We start from the raw sequence: 15840 nt of genomic DNA on the forward strand, positions 1-15840 counted from the left end.
GTCAACCTGCAGTTTTATTTAAGTAAAGAATGACCCAAAGGAGTCTTTGCAAAAAGTCCAGGGGCTTCTCGATGATAGACTGTAGATCCACGGACAATAGTTTGATCCACAACGCCATAAAATGATTTTCCAATATAAGGCGATAGCTTATTCTTGAAATGAATATCGGATACTTGTACTTCAAATGTAGATTCAGGACGCCAAATAACAAAATCACCATCATTGCCAACATTGATTTCACCTTTTTTATGCTCTAATTTGGTTCTTTTGGCAGGTGCCAGACTAAACCAGTTGGCAATCTGTTGGAGACTAATGAAATGTCAGCCATCCATAAACAAACACAAATACTTACGTAATACCACGCTTGCGTCCCTCCGACCATAAGACAGGTAAACCAAATTGAACACTAGCAATACCACCCCAAGCTTGTCCAAAATCACCTGTATCTTGTCTCTTGAGTTGGGCTGTACAAGGGGAATGGTCGCTCACAACATAATCAATGGTCCCATCAAGTAATGCTTCCCAAAGCGACTCGCGATTTGAAGCCTCACGAATAGGAGGACAGCACTTGTAATGAGTAGCCCCATCTTCAATTAACTCAGAAGTAAAATTGAGATAATGGAAGCAAGTCTCCACTGTCAGGGGAACACCAGCAGCTTTTGCTTCACGAATAGCAGGAACAGCAGACGCAGCAGATAGATGGACAATATGTGTATTGACAGGCTTACCTTGTTCATAGTACTCTTTTGTAAGGCGAATAATCATATCGATTGCATTGGTCTCGAGTGACTGAGGTCGAGAATGTAAGAAGCTAGCATACGTACGGGGATCTTCTTTTTCGTCTGTTTCTACTTTTCCACAACCTTCCATTTCAGCATGAAATAGCAAGACACGGTCAGAGTGGATCATTTTATCCATAGCTAGACGTACTTCTGCCTCATTCACACAAGGGAATTCATCAACACCACTTTCAATCAAGAAGCATTTGAAACCGCGCACACCCTTTCCCATTAGGGCAGGTAATTCGTGTGCATTATCAGGCACAACTCCACCCCAAAATCCAACATCAACGTGACATTGACCTTCAGCTGCATGAAGCTTTGTATCGAAATTAGCTACGGTTGTCGTTGGTGGAATAGCATTCAAAGGCATATCAATCACAGTGGTGATACCACCAGCAGCAGCAGCCTTGGTACCTGTTTCAAATCCTTCCCATTCTGTACGCCCAGGCTCATTTAAATGCACTACAAAAAAGTAAATACATATATTTCTATCCCCTTTGCTTATTTACCATGTGCATCAACTAAACCAGGCATTAATAGCTGGTCTTGTTTTAGCTGAATCACTTCTGTCTGGTTTGCTTCGATAACAGTTGTGCAAGTCTTGCCATCGAGTGCAATCTCGATTATTTTACCAGTAGTTTGGTCTACAAGTACTTCAACAGGTGCTTGTTGGTGTTGAGGGGAAAGAATGGCCTTTTGAGCTTTGATAAGCAAATAACGACGTTGAAAGGAAGTAGCCATTATAGAGAAAGAAACAAAAGGGAGATAAGAGAAGATATATAAAAAAGATAAATACTAGTGATTTTCTACAAAAATACTATGTATATTTGAGTGGTGCTATATTTTTTGCAGCTTTAAAGAGAGATTTGATTGGATGCCGAATGAAAATATATCTTCAAGTATAATGATAGTTTATTTTACTTCTTTTTCAACAAGACGGGCTTCTTCCCATAATGTGTTGCCATTGCAGGCACACACTAATTTTGTGTTCTCGAAAGCACCAGCACTACGGGCAATAATACCACACAAGATACCATTGCCACTATTACCGTCCTTTGTGGTGCTCTTTAAATCGTCTTCTTTTTCTGTTACTACCATACTTCGACCAATGATATCCCAGACTTTGATACGCGTACTCTCAACAACAAGATCTCCCCAACCATTTTCGTCTACTTCAATATTACCAAGATCGCCTATATGACCATGATCCATATCACCATGATTAACTTCTGTGGGGTTATAGTGATCGCCTGTAGATTGCCAACCGCTTGAAATATCGCCTGATTCATGAATATGAACACCATGCTTACCAGGAGACAAACCCTGAATAGTCAAGTCAATTAAGCATGTATCATTATCTACTTGAACAAAACGAGCTAAACCTGATTTTCCAGTAGGCAATTTGGCAGCTGGATCTGCGCCATAGCAATCAAAGATACAGACAGCAGCGCCAGAATGACCTTGGCCATCTGGGACACCTTGGCCACGAACAATGACTGTACGCCCAGTATTTTTTAATGCTTTTGAAATAGCAGAAGGAGGCGCTTGTTTTCTTTTGATTAGATAAGCATGCATTAAATTTATGTTACCTGTTCCTTCCACAATCACTTTTTTTTCTTTTAGGTCAACGTCAAATGAAGTAACGCCTGTGGTCCAGCAGGGTCAGTCAAAATAAATCTCTTCCTCTTTTTTTTTTTCTTTTCACCTGGAACATCTTTCATGACATTGGTTACGTCGTTAACGCAAGACTATACAGTATGAGTGCCATGACTAACCCATCTCTATTTTTGTTACCTCGCACGTCATTTCAACGGCAAACTCGGTCTACGCGATGAAACAGAAAAACAAAACGTTATTAATTTTATTCTCGGTTATTTCTTAAGGTTTACTTTAAAAAGCTTTGAAAACATCGGATAAAGAGTAAAAGATATACAAAAAAAAAAGAAATATGGATAGTCTTTTTTTTTTTTTTTTTTTGCTGCTGACAAATGCAGTTTGAAAGTCAGTCTTTAACTGCCAACCGAAAAGCCTTCCTCTTCTTGTTGATATCCTTCTTCTATTTTTCTCTTCTTTTCCAGAAAACTACGCTTAGGAAACCTTTCTGCCATTGTCTTATTGTATGATTCTTCTTCATATCCAACATCAAACCTAACGGGTTTCTTGCTTGTAAAAATGGGTGCAGGTGAATCAGATGCTCTGTGATATCTAATGTCCTCAACATCTTGTTCGTTCCAGTCAGGATGATAATCAGGCTTTTTGTCTACTTTTATGTATTTCTCATCGTCAAACCATCGTGATCTTTCTTGAACAAAGTCTTTTCGAACATAGGTGTCATAATTAGCAAAGAATTCACCATCATTTAACGATATTTGCCACAGAATAAAGGGGTCTCTTAATGCTTTTGTACTGGTAGGTCTACATCGAAAGTCCTTTTCAAGAAGACTGTATATAAAGAACTTGCCTATGTCTACTATCAATGACATAACGGCTAGCTGATATGTTTACCTTCATCACTCACTCTCTTGATACGTTCTCTTTTCATATTGGGATGCATCTGTAATACTCTTGTACTAAAGACTTTCCAGTCGTCAATGATTGAATGGCGTGTCTCTATAGTTTTCATAAAAGGATGAGAGCCACAAAGCATACGATATAGCACAATGCCCGCACACCAAACATCAATGCGTTCATCAAATTCTTTTCGTTGAATCATTTCAGGAGCATAATTACTATATAGATTAGTTTGGTGCAGAAAAAAAAAAAGTAGAACTTACTGTCGAGTTCCGTATTCATCATCACGCCATTCTTTTTGTCTTTTTGATTGTTCAATAGCCAAACCAAAGTCTGCAATCACTGCTCTAGTTTTACTTGATTGACTACTAAGGAAGATATTCTCCACCTAGATAGATATAAGCTAATGCGTGTTTTGTCTATACCTTTACCTTGATATCTGTTATAAAGAAAGAAAGTGAGTATCTTGTTATTTAAATGAATTGTATGCTTACCACAATGAATAATGCCCATTTTATGAATATACTAAAAAATAAAATAAGTTTAGACTTAAATATGATCAAACTTACTTGAAGTCCACTTAAAATTTGATAAAATATAAATGCAGCTTCACTTTCTTCAAGCGATCCTTTTCTTTCAATGCGATCATTTAGTGTGCCACCAGCATATCTAAAATACAATAAATACGCTTATAGATTTAATCTACTTACAATGGGAAGAAGGAACATGTTATTCTGTTATCGTATGGGTGAAGATGTGTTGTGATCATGGAAAGCACATTGATCTATAGAATGACCATAAGGAAATAATTCAGCAAGCCAACATACGTACATGTTTAAACTTTTTCAAGACTTGTATTTCAGTATCCATTGAAGATTGGCCATATAGAATGTTAATATAGGATCTAGAATAGACACATCTGCAAACCAGTTCGTGTCGAGTGCGATAATAGTCATAAGCTAAAAGTGCTTCTGCCTGACCTCCGAATCCAATACGTTTGTTACTTGTTGTCACTTTCTTCTTATGCTTTGAGGCTTCTGAATCAAAGTCCTACTTGAACGTTATTATATAAGCAACAATGTTGTCTAGTTACAATTGTGTATTGATCCACCAAACTACTTTGACTACTTTTTATTTCGACATAAATCAGATCTAAACAATAAGTTGTTTGTATTTGATATCGTGTTACTTAACTGAGATGCTCTGAGGCAAAAGAAATAATGCAACCAGCAAATAAGATGACAGTCTTTTCAAAGCCAATCAATGATCCATTTACTGTCCAAGATATGAATACAATGTCAGGAGAATACCAGCATACTTACGATAAGTACCATTAATACTCTTGTCCTACTCAAACAATATCAATACAATGCTTGATATGCTTGATAACTTACAGTGAGATAAACAATGGCGATATTATTTTTCCAAGTCTACTATGCAAATTAGGTTATTTATTTATTCATTTTCGGGCTTACTGTATGAATCTCACAGTGCAAATCACTTATGATGGGCCAAGAAATAACGATGTCACTATAAGAAAAAAAGAATGTATAAGATACGATACATTTTGAATACACATACCTTTCTTCGTTTCTTCCGAGCGTCATAACGTTGCCGTCTTCAATAGTTGCAACTAACAAGATTCGGAATGAGTACAGTTAATGAGATTCATATCTTTTTTTTTACGAAAGTCTTTGTTGTTTTTATTAGCTCCTCTCAATAGTCCAAGAACGGTCATGATACGTGTCTTGAAAAAAAAAAAAAAAAAAAAAAAAAGGGTAAAGAAAAAAGAGTGGTTCTGTCAACACGATTGTCAGCGGAGATTGAACACGATATCCCCAGACATATTGTTGTACCTGAATTAAGCAATTTTTTACACTTTATTGGAAAAACTTAAATTTTAGAAATTAAGCAGAGCATGAGATACATAAGTAGTATTTACATTAGATTATAAGAAAGAGTAGAGAATAAAAGAAAGATAAAAGAGAGAAACGAATTAGTAACAGATATTAATAAGCATATGCAAAATACTTACACGGATATGAGGAGGTAGTTGAATACCATTATCTTGTCAATTGCATAATTGCTTCAATTCATTACATTGATACTATTAGATACTTGAAGGACAATATGGCCGACTGATACTAAACTGCGATTGATGCTAATAGTGGTTACATCAAACATTAGTTCCTTCTCTTTTTTTTGTTGATTAAGCAACCTAAACTTTTATTCTACACGGCTTACAGTGTTAAACTATGATGCTTTGAGGAACTTATTCAAGGATGAAAAGCATACAATTTTCTACTAACAAGTGTTTCAGTAAAGTATATCTCATAAACTACAATCGATTGTTTTTGATAGTATCGCAATTGGTTGTTCATAAAAATGATTAGCTTACAATTTACGGTTGATTAAAGATATAGCGTATCAAAAGACACAAGAAAACCCGTCTATATACATTTAGTTCTTGCAGTCTTAAGCAACGGGTTCATGTTTGTTCAATTGTCTATTATACCTATTATGTAGAATACGACAATTGAACAATTCTGACTAGATATCGAAATCTCTATATCTATTATTATGGTTAGAGTGATGCAGGCTAACAGAAGGGATGCTTCAACTATATTCTCCCTTCTTCAGGTCAATCTATGCCCGAGCTTTTGGACATAACTGCTTATCAATTAAAATTCCTTTTTGGGCCACTTTGAAGGACTAGTGACTATTATTAACTCTTTCATGTATGAAAGGATATTTACAGAATAACCTCCCTATGTTATTGCTATTTCTTGAATTATGTTTTACAAAAACTCTCAAAATAAAGGCTGTGGTGTCGTTTCTAAAATGACTGTAGACTAAGCATCACTCTATTTCTTTGCCTTTTTTTTTTTCTTATTTCCTGCAAATTCACTATTTACTTTTGAATTGGAGAATTCTACACATGTTGATTGTAAACTTTAGTTCTGCTGAATCAAATTTATAGCATGGGAACTGAGCTTTGACTCCGTAACAATACACTTTATACAGAATTTAGTAATGCTTCTGGTTTTATTGGTTCACTTAGAACGCCAGTAAGTCGAGCTTCGACTATAAAAGGTAACAGGACAAGATTGTTGATGTCGGGAATTAAACTTAATAGTGTTAGGTCTACAGTGCTCCTAACAATCGAGACTCAATGGAGATCGAGGTGTTACGCTTAAATAGCGATTTTGATCCAATGGTGAGTGAGCGTAACTACACTGAGAAGTATCACTAATCAAACGTTTGGTAATCAAAAGAGCAACTTTATTAAAATCTAAAGAGACTTCGGAGCAACACAAAAGATACGCTTAACGTGTAACCCAAAACATTTTATACTGTTGATAGTATGTACAAGAGTGACAATGAACCCGTACCCTTTTTTTTAAATTGAGTGCTGTACTGTTTTATTTAGATGTGTGAACTGATCTAAAGGATCATCCTTTTTCTGCAAGAATAGTGGTGGTAGTGCACACGATTTTAGTCAATTTTAGTTAAAAAAAATCATTCTCCTTTATTAAATATTGTGCTGATTCAAAAATAATATTGGTCCTTGATTTGTTTTGCGCTACTCTTTTTTTTTTCCTAAAAAGATTTGGCAGTTTCTTCCATATACAGTTACTGGTACACCATAAACCTTAAAAACAAAAACAAAAATATACATAAATAAAAACGCAAAATAGAAACGCATCATATTTAACCTTTTTTATATTGTTGATATAAAGCAAAATCATCTACTCCTTTTGTTTGTTTTTGTAAACACCTCCTTAATACGATCTGTGTATACGACAAATAAAGGCTCGGAATCAATGTGTTTTTATGGAATATGCGTGTCTTCAAATAAGGTAGAATTTTTTTTTTCATATATGTACACACTAAAGAGGAGATTTGGATATACACGAACAGATTCGCTTATTTATTGATCTTTTCGGTGAAAAGTGTATAAGGAGAATAAAATATATGAAGGAAAAAAAAAAGAGGCACGCCTTTATTTTTTTTTATTACGTCGATTCTATATACATATATAGTGTAATGTGTTATGAAAACAATGAACGGATAGAAGGTAATGGTTGAGACTGTTCTAAGGGAGGATAAGGCAAATTTAAATGATGACGAGTATTAGTTTGGGTACTTGAATTAGTGAAATTATGAACGGGAGAAGAGAAGAGGGGTTTGCAATCAAATAAGGAACGAGTAGGACACAAATAGTTTGCATTATAAATGCCGTTACATTCCAATGGTTGGGGCTTATTGGAGGGAAAAAAAGTCCTCAGAGGTGGTAACAGCACATCAGAAGAGTGCATAGAAGGAGTCAGGGCGGATTGCTTCTGCTGCTCTTTCTTTTCTTCTTGACCAGTAGTAGTAGTAGTAGTAGTAGTAGTAGTAGTAGTAGTAGTAGTAGTAGTAGTAGTAGTAGTTTCATGTGTACGTACATGCCTTATCAATTCATCAGAACGAGAGAATCGTTTCTGGCACCCAGGGTATGTGCAATGATGAGGCTTTTCACCTGTGTGGATACGGATATGTCTTGTACGATGCTCTAAGCGAAAGAATGACTTGACACACAAAGGACACTTATAACGTCTTCTAGGTGCTGAGTCTTTATTTTTTTGTTGTAATTGTGTTGAAGATGATGGTGCTTGATATTGCTTAAATGTGTTTATTTGTTGGTAAAAGACAGTAGCAGACATAACAAAACGAATGGAAGATAACTGATAAATAAAAAAAGAAAAAAAAAAGTAAATCGATGTTCAACAATTTATACTTTTCAAGAAGTCAATTTCTATCAATATGTAGCTTCGGTCTCAAACAGAAAGGGGGAGGGAAAATTAGAGTTTATAGAATAAATGTCATCTTTCAGATCGAACTCTTTTTAATTTCGCATTGGGGGTGGGGTGGGGAAATAAATAAAAAAAAACAAAAGAGGTGATTCCTCATTAGAACTTCAGATACAATTTTTTTTATACTATAAAGCCAAAAAGTTGTTTTTAATAAGCGTCTTTATGATCAATTATTCTATTATTTCTCGTCTCCTTTTGTTTCCCTTTCTCCTTAAATTTGTGTACCTCTCTTGTCTTACTATGTGGTAAACATGCCAAAACCCCACAATACTTTTTTGGATTCTTACATATTCGTCAATATGCGAAATTGACAAAATTTTAAAGTCACCCTTTTTTTTCTTGAGTCAAATGAAAAGTGGTCAGTGCAGCAATACATCCTGTAAATCAAATCTGCAAACAATATACATGTTCGTTTTTTCTTCTCATTAGAAGGATGCTACCATATCTGTGTTTTTTTTCTTAATTCTCAGTGTTTAAAATAAGGGGGAAAATGGTTTTTTTTTCTCTCTATAACAAAATGTAAAGAATAACTTTAAAAACCAAAGAAACAAGATAGCAAAAAAAAAAAAAAAAAAAAAAATTAAATGAACAAAAAAAAAACCTGTCTTTTTATGATTGACCATACATCATACAGTCGTCATTCAAGAAATCAAAAGCAAGTAAAATGGGCATTTTGGGATACAAGCATGTTTTTTAAGTTTGTTCTGTCAGATTCTTTTGAATACAAAGTTCATTTCTAAAATGTTCGATTATGATCTAAACAGAAAAAATAGCACAAACTTTTTAAGGGGTTAATTTGTACAATCGTGATAATTACACGTGTGCCTTAAACTGCATAAATTCACTCTCAATCGTAATAAAAGAGGCATTGATGGTCCAGGCACCGAACAAAAACAGGTCCCGGACACATAGAGCGCAAAATTATGCTTACATAATTAATCTTTATCAAAAATTAAAATAGTGAGCACAAACATACGACTAACATGATCACTCTTAATGTATACACATTTTCTGGTATGCTTTCTATGGTTAGTCTTGGTTTTTTTATTGTAAAATACAGACAAGATCATTAATATTCAAAAAAAAAAGAAATAAACAGTATATAGGATGTGTGTGTATATGTGTAAAAAAGTGTGTATGTGCGTGTGTGTGAATGTGAAGGGAAAAAAAAGAAGCAAGTCCATTAAGGAGTACATCTACCAGTGAAACGAGGGTAGAGACTACAGTCACGAACAGTATAACGGTTGAGGAGCCAGGCAAGGAAACGTTCAACACCCAAACCATAACCACCGTGAGGGGTGGAACCATACTTGCGTTGGTCAGTGTACCAGTAGTAAGGAGAGGGATCAATACCAGCAGTCTTGTATGCAGCTAATAATTCTTCTCTATCATCCATTCTCATACTACCACCAACAATTTCACCAACACCAGGCATCAAAACATCAACACTTTCTGTAACACGTCTATCAGAAGGTACCTTTTGCATATAGAAAGCCTTGATTTCGTGAGGGAAGTGAGTCAAGAAGATAGGGCGACCAATCTTATCCGTCATGGCACGTTCAGGAGCTTCAGGAATATCTTCACCAAACTCATAGAATGAGCCATCTTCCTTTTTGATATCGTTTTCCTTCAAGTACTTGATAGCATCCTCATACTTCATGCGGAGGAAAGGACGAGCAGGCTTCTTGAAGTCAGGGTTCAATTGCTCGACCAACTTGGCTGTTTCTTCATCAGCAAGAACACGATCAATAACGAAACACATCAAATTTTCAAGGTGATCTAACAAATCATCAAATTCAATGAAAGCCATTTCAGCTTCCAAGTGGGAGTATTCAGACAAGTGTCTACGGGTATGAGACTTTTCAGCACGGTAAGATTCAGCAAGACAGAAAACATCACCAAGAGCAGGAAGACAAGTTTCAAGATAAAGTTGAGAAGATTGGGTCAAATAAGCCTATTGCACAAAGTCAGCCCATTACTTCTGCAGTTAACTATATACTTACACTTTCACCATAGTAGTTGAATTCAAACAAGGTAGAACCACCCTCAACTTGGGTTTGAACCATACAAGGAGGAGTAACTTCAGTGAAGCGTTCTTGATCATAGAAAGCACGGAAAGCCTTGATGACCTCAGCTCTGGCTCTAAGAACAGCAGAGGCAGTTTCACCACGAATGACAAGGTGACGGTTATCCAAAAGATAAGAGGGATCGGCATCGGGTGTGACCTTGTTGGTGAAGGCTTCATCACCGCTGGGAGCCTTACTGACAACCTCCCAATAGTCGGCGGTCAATTCGTGTTGACCAGGGGCAGTCTTACCTTCAGGAAGTTCGTTGATGACACCATAGATAGTAACAGTGGATTCAATAGAAAGAGTGATAGCATCAAGGGTGTGGCACTAGCATTGTCATATTAGACACATGATCATAAACCCATAAAAACTTACTAGTTTACCAGTCAAGACACATTGTAAGTAACCAGAACCATCACGGATGACAACAAACATCATGTCTTTACCTTGAACACGGAGACGATGGACCCAACCAGAGACCTTGACACGCTTACCTCTGTTTTCAGTACCATCACGGATTTTGATCTACATATATAGTTAAAAAAAACGCGTCTTTGTTATTGTTTTACCTTTTGAGCTTTAGGAAGAGACTCATCTTCCTTGAGAACAACAGACTTGGCGTATTCAAGGGCCTTGGCTTCATCTTCTTGTTTCTTTTTTAATTCTTCCTCTTGCTTCTTCTTTTGCTCTTCAAGTTTCTTTGCTTTCTTTTGTTGTTCGGCAAATGTCTTTTTGGCCTTCTTGAAAGCAGCACCAGAGATTTCCTTAAAGCCTTCAGCGTCTTTCTTAATTTGAATCTTAATACTGTCACCCTTGGCTTCAATAGCCTTCAAAACAGACTTGAAGGGAGTAGCTTCGGTACCGTTACCAGTGGTATCACAACCAGCAACTTCGTCAACATAAATAGCTAAATTTGACATTTAGTTTTGTTCAACATACACTAAAATATCCTACTTTCAGCAATACTAAGCTTTTGTGTAGCTTCTTCGACTTGAGCAGCCATCTTATTTGTAAATAATAGAAAAAAGAGAAAAGGTACAGGGTACGAAAAAACTAATTATAATATCAAATCAAAATAAGCCACTCAATGTTATGACACACCCTAACACATTCTCGGACTGGTTTTTCTTCGAGTGAACTAGTTACCTTTATTAGTAATTCTTGCTGAAATCTTGCACAAATGAGCTATCGTGAATCGGTCCATTTCTTATCAATTGCATTACCAAGATAAGCAAGCATACTTTTTTTTTTTTTTTTACTTTACTCTGGCTACAACAACACTGTTTCTCTCTTGCTCTAAACTGGTTATTGTTTCAATTTCTCTCTTTTTCGCTCTAGCTAGTAAACTTACATAGTTCTTCAATTGATATTATTTAATTGATAGGCAAAAAGGGATCATCCAAATTTAATTATCTTGTTTTACCTCAAATCAATGTAGCAATGCATTTAAATTGAATTCACGGACATCTTATATGCTGATTTTAAAGAACTCCGAACTATTTCACTCTCTCTTTTCTTTCTCTATATGAGTCTTAAAGACATTATCGAGATCTCGAGCGAGCCACTTCCAACACTCGACTATATCACAGGTCTTGTTCAAGATGATACAGCGGGCGCTATCACTACTTTCTCAGGCACAACACGGAACACGTTTGAAGGTAAATCATAAAGTATAAATGAACGCGTTTTAAGCTCATGGTAATATAGACAAGACAGTTGTAGAATTAGAATACGAAGCATATATACCCATGGCTAAAAAAGTACTAATGGAATTGATAAAAGAAGCAAGGAGTAAATGGGACTTGAAACATGTATCTATTTATCATAGAACAGGTGTGGTGCCTGTGGGGAAAGTCAGTGTGGTGGTGGCCACTTCATCAAAGCACAGAGCAGATTCAATGGATTCGGCCCGTTATCTTATTGACGAATTGAAAGACAGATGCCCAATTTGGAAGCGTGAAGTGTATCAAGACGGCAGTGTTTGGAAAGGATCTTGCACTGGATGCCAGAAAAAGCATTGAGTTTTAAAATGAAGGACAATAAACATTCACACGCACACACGCACAATAGAATAAGCTTTTTCTTCCTCCCTCTCTTTTTTTTCTTTGTACTTTACAATCAAAACAAATCTTGTTTATAGAGAGAAAGAATTCAAATCGATTCATTTCCTTGTCAGTGATCTAAAATATGTTCTCTGTTCCGACAGAGCAATCCCAACACTGTTCACTGTCAAATTTATATAATTTAGACATAAAAAGTCAAGAGTGCCAAAGGTAAATAATAATAACTAAATTGATTTCTCATGTAATTTTTAGTAAAATGTATGGGCAGTTACCTGTAAATCAGTCTTATCCAATAAGCTCAATACAAAAACATTATCAGCAACAATCCAATGCAATGCGCACAGTGTATATAGGACATATAAACAGTACAACAAGTATATCTGAAGTTATTGATCTTGTGAGAACAGGCCCAATCCAAGCAATTAGACCTTTACCTGAAAAGAACGGCATGTTTATCACTTTTGTCGACGCTTCAGATGCTTCTCAGTTTTACAATGAAGCAATAACCAGTCATCACATTCTGCATGGAAGCGAATTAAAGATTGGTTGGGGAAAGCCCAATACGATGACACTTGCTATTCAGAATGCCTTGCGAAATGGCGCTTCTCGCAATGTCTATTTGGGTATGTTGGATGAGTCAACAACAGAAGAAAGTCTACGAGATAATTTATCACGGTTTGGTTACATTGAGCACATTCGAATGATTCCCGAAAAGCGTATTGCATTTGTTCATTTTCTATGTATAACAAATGCGATCAAGTGTGTCAATACATTACCTACAGAAAGTACATGGCATCTTAAGCGGGTCAACTTTGGTAAAGACAGATGTACTCGATACCAATTTCAACAAAAGATATTATATCAACCTCATTCTTCTATCTATTCTCCTCTTGAGCTATTCTCAGGTCTTCCTATGGTCTTTCAGCAACAGAATCGCAGAGATTTAATAACAGGTTTAGCCAACAGAACAGTTTATTTAGGCAATATACATCCAGATACTACAGCAGAAGACATTTGCAATGTGATTCGTGGTGGAATTTTATCGCAAATTCGTTTTTTGCCTGAAAAACACATTGCTTTTATTACCTTTGTTGATCCAAATCTTGCTTCTTTATTCATAACCCAAACTTTACAACAATGTTTAATTGTCAAAGGCCGCCGCTTAAAGATAGGATGGGGGAAACCTTCTGCATTACCAATACAAGTCATTCAGGCTGTTCAAAATGGTGGATCTCGTAACGTATATATAGGCAACATTGATGACTCTATCACTGAAGAAAGATTGAAGCACGATTTCTCAGAATATGGTGATATTGAACTAGTTAACACTCTGAAAGAAAAGAAGTGTGCTTTTGTCAATTTCACAAGCATTGCTTCTGCTGCTCGGGCTATTGAAGGAATCAAATCAAAAGAAGAATACAAAAAGTTTCATATTAATTATGGAAAAGATCGATGTGGAAACCCACCAAAAACACAACAAAGAACAAGGCAAGGTGAAGATGAAGATGTACAAGTGTAAAGAAAGAAAATTAAATTATCGAAATCCCTTATATATATATAACAATGCTATCACTTTATAATACAAAGAATTAATAATGCAACATTTTATACATATCTCTTCTCTAATTGAATTTGTAAGGACTCTGGACCTAACAAACCAATGCCACCACCACCAGCATTCTTTAATCCTAATTGATGCTCGCTATCTTTTACAAGCTTCCAAGTGTATCTTTTCAACATCATAGCCATCAGTACTCTTTGTTCTGATAAACTAAAGTTGAGACCAATGCATTGTCTTGGGCCATAGCCAAATGGCATCCATACAGCTTCTTCACGGTAACTAGAGCTTTCTTTATCGAATCGATCCGGATTGAATTCTTCAGGCTTGTACCAATAACGATTCAAATGGTGAACGGTGTAGAGTTCCTAGTTTTAAATCAGCAAGATCAAATCATATCTTGAATACTTACAATAGCTACTCGAGTTTCTTTAGGAATAAAAAATCCACCAAGATCAGTATCTTTAGTTACAATACGAGGTAAATTGCCAGAAGTAGGAGGGTTAATCCGCATAGTTTCACGAATACAATTGTTCAAATAGTTCATTTGTCGCAACTCGCCATCATTGGGAGCAATTTCCTCAGGCAAATCGCCTAGTACGTTCAACACTTCAGCGCGCGCTTTTTCTTGAATTTCAGGATGAGCAGCCAAATAATAAAGGAAAGAAGCAGTTGCACTAGCTGTTGTCTCATGGCCTACATCTACATTTAGTATGGTTCACATAGATAATAACCATATTACCTGCAACGAAGAATACTGCAAGATTAGAAACAAGTTCACCATCAGTCAAGAAGAATGAACTATCCACACTGCGGTGCTCTTTAGCAGCCATGATCATGAGTGTAAGCAAATCAGGCTTATAATCCTTTTCTTCTGATACATGATCTTGTATCTTGCTTTTGCGGTCTTGAATGATATTTGAGAGTAATTTGCGAAGGTTTTCGTTTGCTTTACGAGCACGATTGCGATAGGGGATATATCGGGAAGGAATGCGAGCATATGCAGGGAAAAGATAGACCAAAGGATCTCTTACAATACCTACAAAAAGAATGAGCACATATAGCTATATTGATTATCTTGTACATACTGAATGCTTGCTTGTACATTGTTACGTAAGGAGAATTGGGGTCTGTCACAGCTTCCATATCAAAATTCTATAAAATCATTAGTAAGAAAGGGAAACGTATTGATAGGCGAAGCTTACAAAAATACCAAGGCCAAGACAATCAAGTGCATATCTAGAGCAAGGTTAATCACATTATAATGTATCGCTCATTTTTTCTTTTTACCTCCTCATATAGTCAGCTACATCAACTTTACCATCTGGATACTGCGTTTCCATCGATTTAAACATTCGAGATGCAATTTGACCAAACGTATCTAGAGGCATGGCTCTATGAAACACAGGGTTTGCTACACCTCGCTGTCTTCTCCAGTCTTTATGATTGGCATTTCCCATATTTGGTTCCTGATTTGTTAAAATAAGATCCTAACCCTAGTTAAGTATATTTCATATTTCTTCAAAGAATATCTTACAGGATCCATGGAGATTTGTTCTTTTGGGTAGGTATCTACATCTTTTAACAGCTTCTGCAATAAGATAGGATCGCCAACAGTCAAAGTCCAACGACCAAGAATGTATTTGAGGCATAAGCCGTGTTCGTTCATATGAGGCATCATGAGTTTTTTGACTCTCACATCATGGCTTTCACCTTTTATGACGCTCCAAAACCATGATAATGTGTTAACTTTGGGCAAATGGCGCAAAGCCTTTGGTACAACAAATGCTCGCCAGAATGTCTTGACAATATAAGAGCAACTAGCTAAAGAAACAAGTAAAGCCAAATAACGGCGTCTTTGAACCACTATAAGTTCTTGCATTGGACTAGAAAAAAAGAAGAGAAACAGAAGAAAAATGCAAACACAGGATGTACAAGAGTCTTCTTATTCTAATTAAGCTTTTACTCTTCCTACTCCAAATTTGGTCAAACACCGAGTAT

The 15840-nt window shown here is 36.1% G+C and overlaps 8 protein-coding genes across 8 annotated transcripts; 2 read left to right on the top strand and 6 right to left on the bottom strand.

The window, feature by feature from the left end:
- Nucleotides 1-14: 14 nt before the first annotated feature.
- B0P05DRAFT_471178 (allantoinase) lies at nucleotides 15-1523 on the bottom strand (the record flags this gene model as incomplete). Its single annotated transcript, XM_051574599.1, has 3 exons — nucleotides 15-309; nucleotides 353-1244; nucleotides 1292-1523. The coding sequence occupies 3 exons, from the start codon at nucleotides 1521-1523 to the stop codon at nucleotides 15-17; spliced, it is 1419 nt and encodes a 472-aa protein (XP_051434466.1).
- Nucleotides 1524-1694: 171 nt separating this feature from the next.
- On the bottom strand, nucleotides 1695-2606 carry B0P05DRAFT_470967 (superoxide dismutase; the record flags this gene model as incomplete). Its single annotated transcript, XM_051574587.1, has 3 exons — nucleotides 1695-2326; nucleotides 2488-2530; nucleotides 2577-2606. Coding segments are annotated over 3 exons (705 nt in total), but the record flags the coding sequence as incomplete, so codon positions are not given.
- Nucleotides 2393-4363, bottom strand: B0P05DRAFT_121909 (kinase-like domain-containing protein). The gene is made up of 9 exons (XM_051572992.1): nucleotides 4125-4363; nucleotides 4004-4077; nucleotides 3863-3962; nucleotides 3788-3818; nucleotides 3725-3732; nucleotides 3557-3681; nucleotides 3288-3511; nucleotides 2577-3243; nucleotides 2393-2530 (listed from the first exon to the last, which is right to left on the bottom strand). Exons 1-8 carry the CDS (start codon nucleotides 4161-4163, stop codon nucleotides 2792-2794), a joined length of 1053 nt encoding a protein of 350 aa, XP_051434468.1. The 5' UTR covers nucleotides 4164-4363; the 3' UTR covers nucleotides 2393-2530; nucleotides 2577-2791.
- Nucleotides 4364-7729: 3366 nt separating this feature from the next.
- On the bottom strand, nucleotides 7730-7894 carry B0P05DRAFT_439749 (uncharacterized protein; the record flags this gene model as incomplete). Its single annotated transcript, XM_051573744.1, has 1 exon — nucleotides 7730-7894. A coding segment is annotated over one exon (165 nt), but the record flags the coding sequence as incomplete, so codon positions are not given.
- A 1239-nt stretch (nucleotides 7895-9133) lies between these two features.
- Nucleotides 9134-11271, bottom strand: B0P05DRAFT_543899 (uncharacterized protein). The gene is made up of 5 exons (XM_051578482.1): nucleotides 11173-11271; nucleotides 10788-11125; nucleotides 10594-10743; nucleotides 10153-10545; nucleotides 9134-10103 (listed from the first exon to the last, which is right to left on the bottom strand). The coding sequence occupies exons 1-5, from the start codon at nucleotides 11219-11221 to the stop codon at nucleotides 9333-9335; spliced, it is 1701 nt and encodes a 566-aa protein (XP_051434470.1). The 5' UTR covers nucleotides 11222-11271; the 3' UTR covers nucleotides 9134-9332.
- Nucleotides 11272-11459: 188 nt separating this feature from the next.
- On the top strand, nucleotides 11460-12302 carry B0P05DRAFT_543902 (Molybdopterin biosynthesis MoaE). The gene is made up of 2 exons (XM_051578483.1): nucleotides 11460-11876; nucleotides 11926-12302. Exons 1-2 carry the CDS (start codon nucleotides 11744-11746, stop codon nucleotides 12237-12239), a joined length of 447 nt encoding a protein of 148 aa, XP_051434471.1. The 5' UTR covers nucleotides 11460-11743; the 3' UTR covers nucleotides 12240-12302.
- Nucleotide 12303: 1 nt separating this feature from the next.
- Nucleotides 12304-13877, top strand: B0P05DRAFT_637902 (uncharacterized protein). Its single transcript, XM_051583668.1, has 2 exons — nucleotides 12304-12491; nucleotides 12534-13877. Exons 1-2 carry the CDS (start codon nucleotides 12406-12408, stop codon nucleotides 13798-13800), a joined length of 1353 nt encoding a protein of 450 aa, XP_051434472.1. The 5' UTR covers nucleotides 12304-12405; the 3' UTR covers nucleotides 13801-13877.
- A 1-nt stretch (nucleotide 13878) lies between these two features.
- Nucleotides 13879-15779, bottom strand: B0P05DRAFT_604191 (cytochrome P450). Its single transcript, XM_051583315.1, has 7 exons — nucleotides 15377-15779; nucleotides 15130-15329; nucleotides 15045-15078; nucleotides 14928-14994; nucleotides 14582-14878; nucleotides 14252-14535; nucleotides 13879-14207 (listed from the first exon to the last, which is right to left on the bottom strand). The coding sequence occupies exons 1-7, from the start codon at nucleotides 15719-15721 to the stop codon at nucleotides 13887-13889; spliced, it is 1548 nt and encodes a 515-aa protein (XP_051434473.1). The 5' UTR covers nucleotides 15722-15779; the 3' UTR covers nucleotides 13879-13886.
- Between the last annotated feature and the right edge of the window lie 61 nt (nucleotides 15780-15840).

The sequence above is a fragment of the Gilbertella persicaria genome (genome assembly GCF_025201335.1).
Source record: "Gilbertella persicaria strain CBS 190.32 chromosome Unknown B0P05scaffold_22, whole genome shotgun sequence".
NCBI lineage: Eukaryota > Fungi > Mucoromycota > Mucoromycetes > Mucorales > Choanephoraceae > Gilbertella > Gilbertella persicaria.

Coding starts and splice junctions, on each gene's coding strand:
- B0P05DRAFT_121909 (XM_051572992.1), bottom strand. CDS start 4,163: ATGGATACTGAAATACAAGTCTTGAAAAAGTTTAAACAT. Junction 4,078..4,124: donor TCTTGAAAAAGTTTAAACAT/GTACGTATGTTG, acceptor GTCATTCTATAG/ATCAATGTGCTTTCCATGAT. Junction 3,244..3,287: donor CAAGAGAGTGAGTGATGAAG/GTAAACATATCA, acceptor TAGTAGACATAG/GCAAGTTCTTTATATACAGT.
- B0P05DRAFT_543899 (XM_051578482.1), bottom strand. CDS start 11,221: ATGGCTGCTCAAGTCGAAGAAGCTACACAAAAGCTTAGTATTGCTGAA. Junction 11,126..11,172: donor AAAGCTTAGTATTGCTGAAA/GTAGGATATTTT, acceptor TGTCAAATTTAG/CTATTTATGTTGACGAAGTT. Junction 10,546..10,593: donor GTGTCTTGACTGGTAAACTA/GTAAGTTTTTAT, acceptor TGACAATGCTAG/TGCCACACCCTTGATGCTAT.
- B0P05DRAFT_543902 (XM_051578483.1), top strand. CDS start 11,744: ATGAGTCTTAAAGACATTATCGAGATCTCGAGCGAGCCACTTCCAACA. Junction 11,877..11,925: donor AACACGGAACACGTTTGAAG/GTAAATCATAAA, acceptor ATGGTAATATAG/ACAAGACAGTTGTAGAATTA.
- B0P05DRAFT_637902 (XM_051583668.1), top strand. CDS start 12,406: ATGTTCTCTGTTCCGACAGAGCAATCCCAACACTGTTCACTGTCAAAT. Junction 12,492..12,533: donor AAAAGTCAAGAGTGCCAAAG/GTAAATAATAAT, acceptor TGTAATTTTTAG/TAAAATGTATGGGCAGTTAC.
- B0P05DRAFT_604191 (XM_051583315.1), bottom strand. CDS start 15,721: ATGCAAGAACTTATAGTGGTTCAAAGACGCCGTTATTTGGCTTTACTT. Junction 15,330..15,376: donor AACAAATCTCCATGGATCCT/GTAAGATATTCT, acceptor AACTAGGGTTAG/GATCTTATTTTAACAAATCA. Junction 14,995..15,044: donor GTCTTGGCCTTGGTATTTTT/GTAAGCTTCGCC, acceptor ATGATTTTATAG/AATTTTGATATGGAAGCTGT.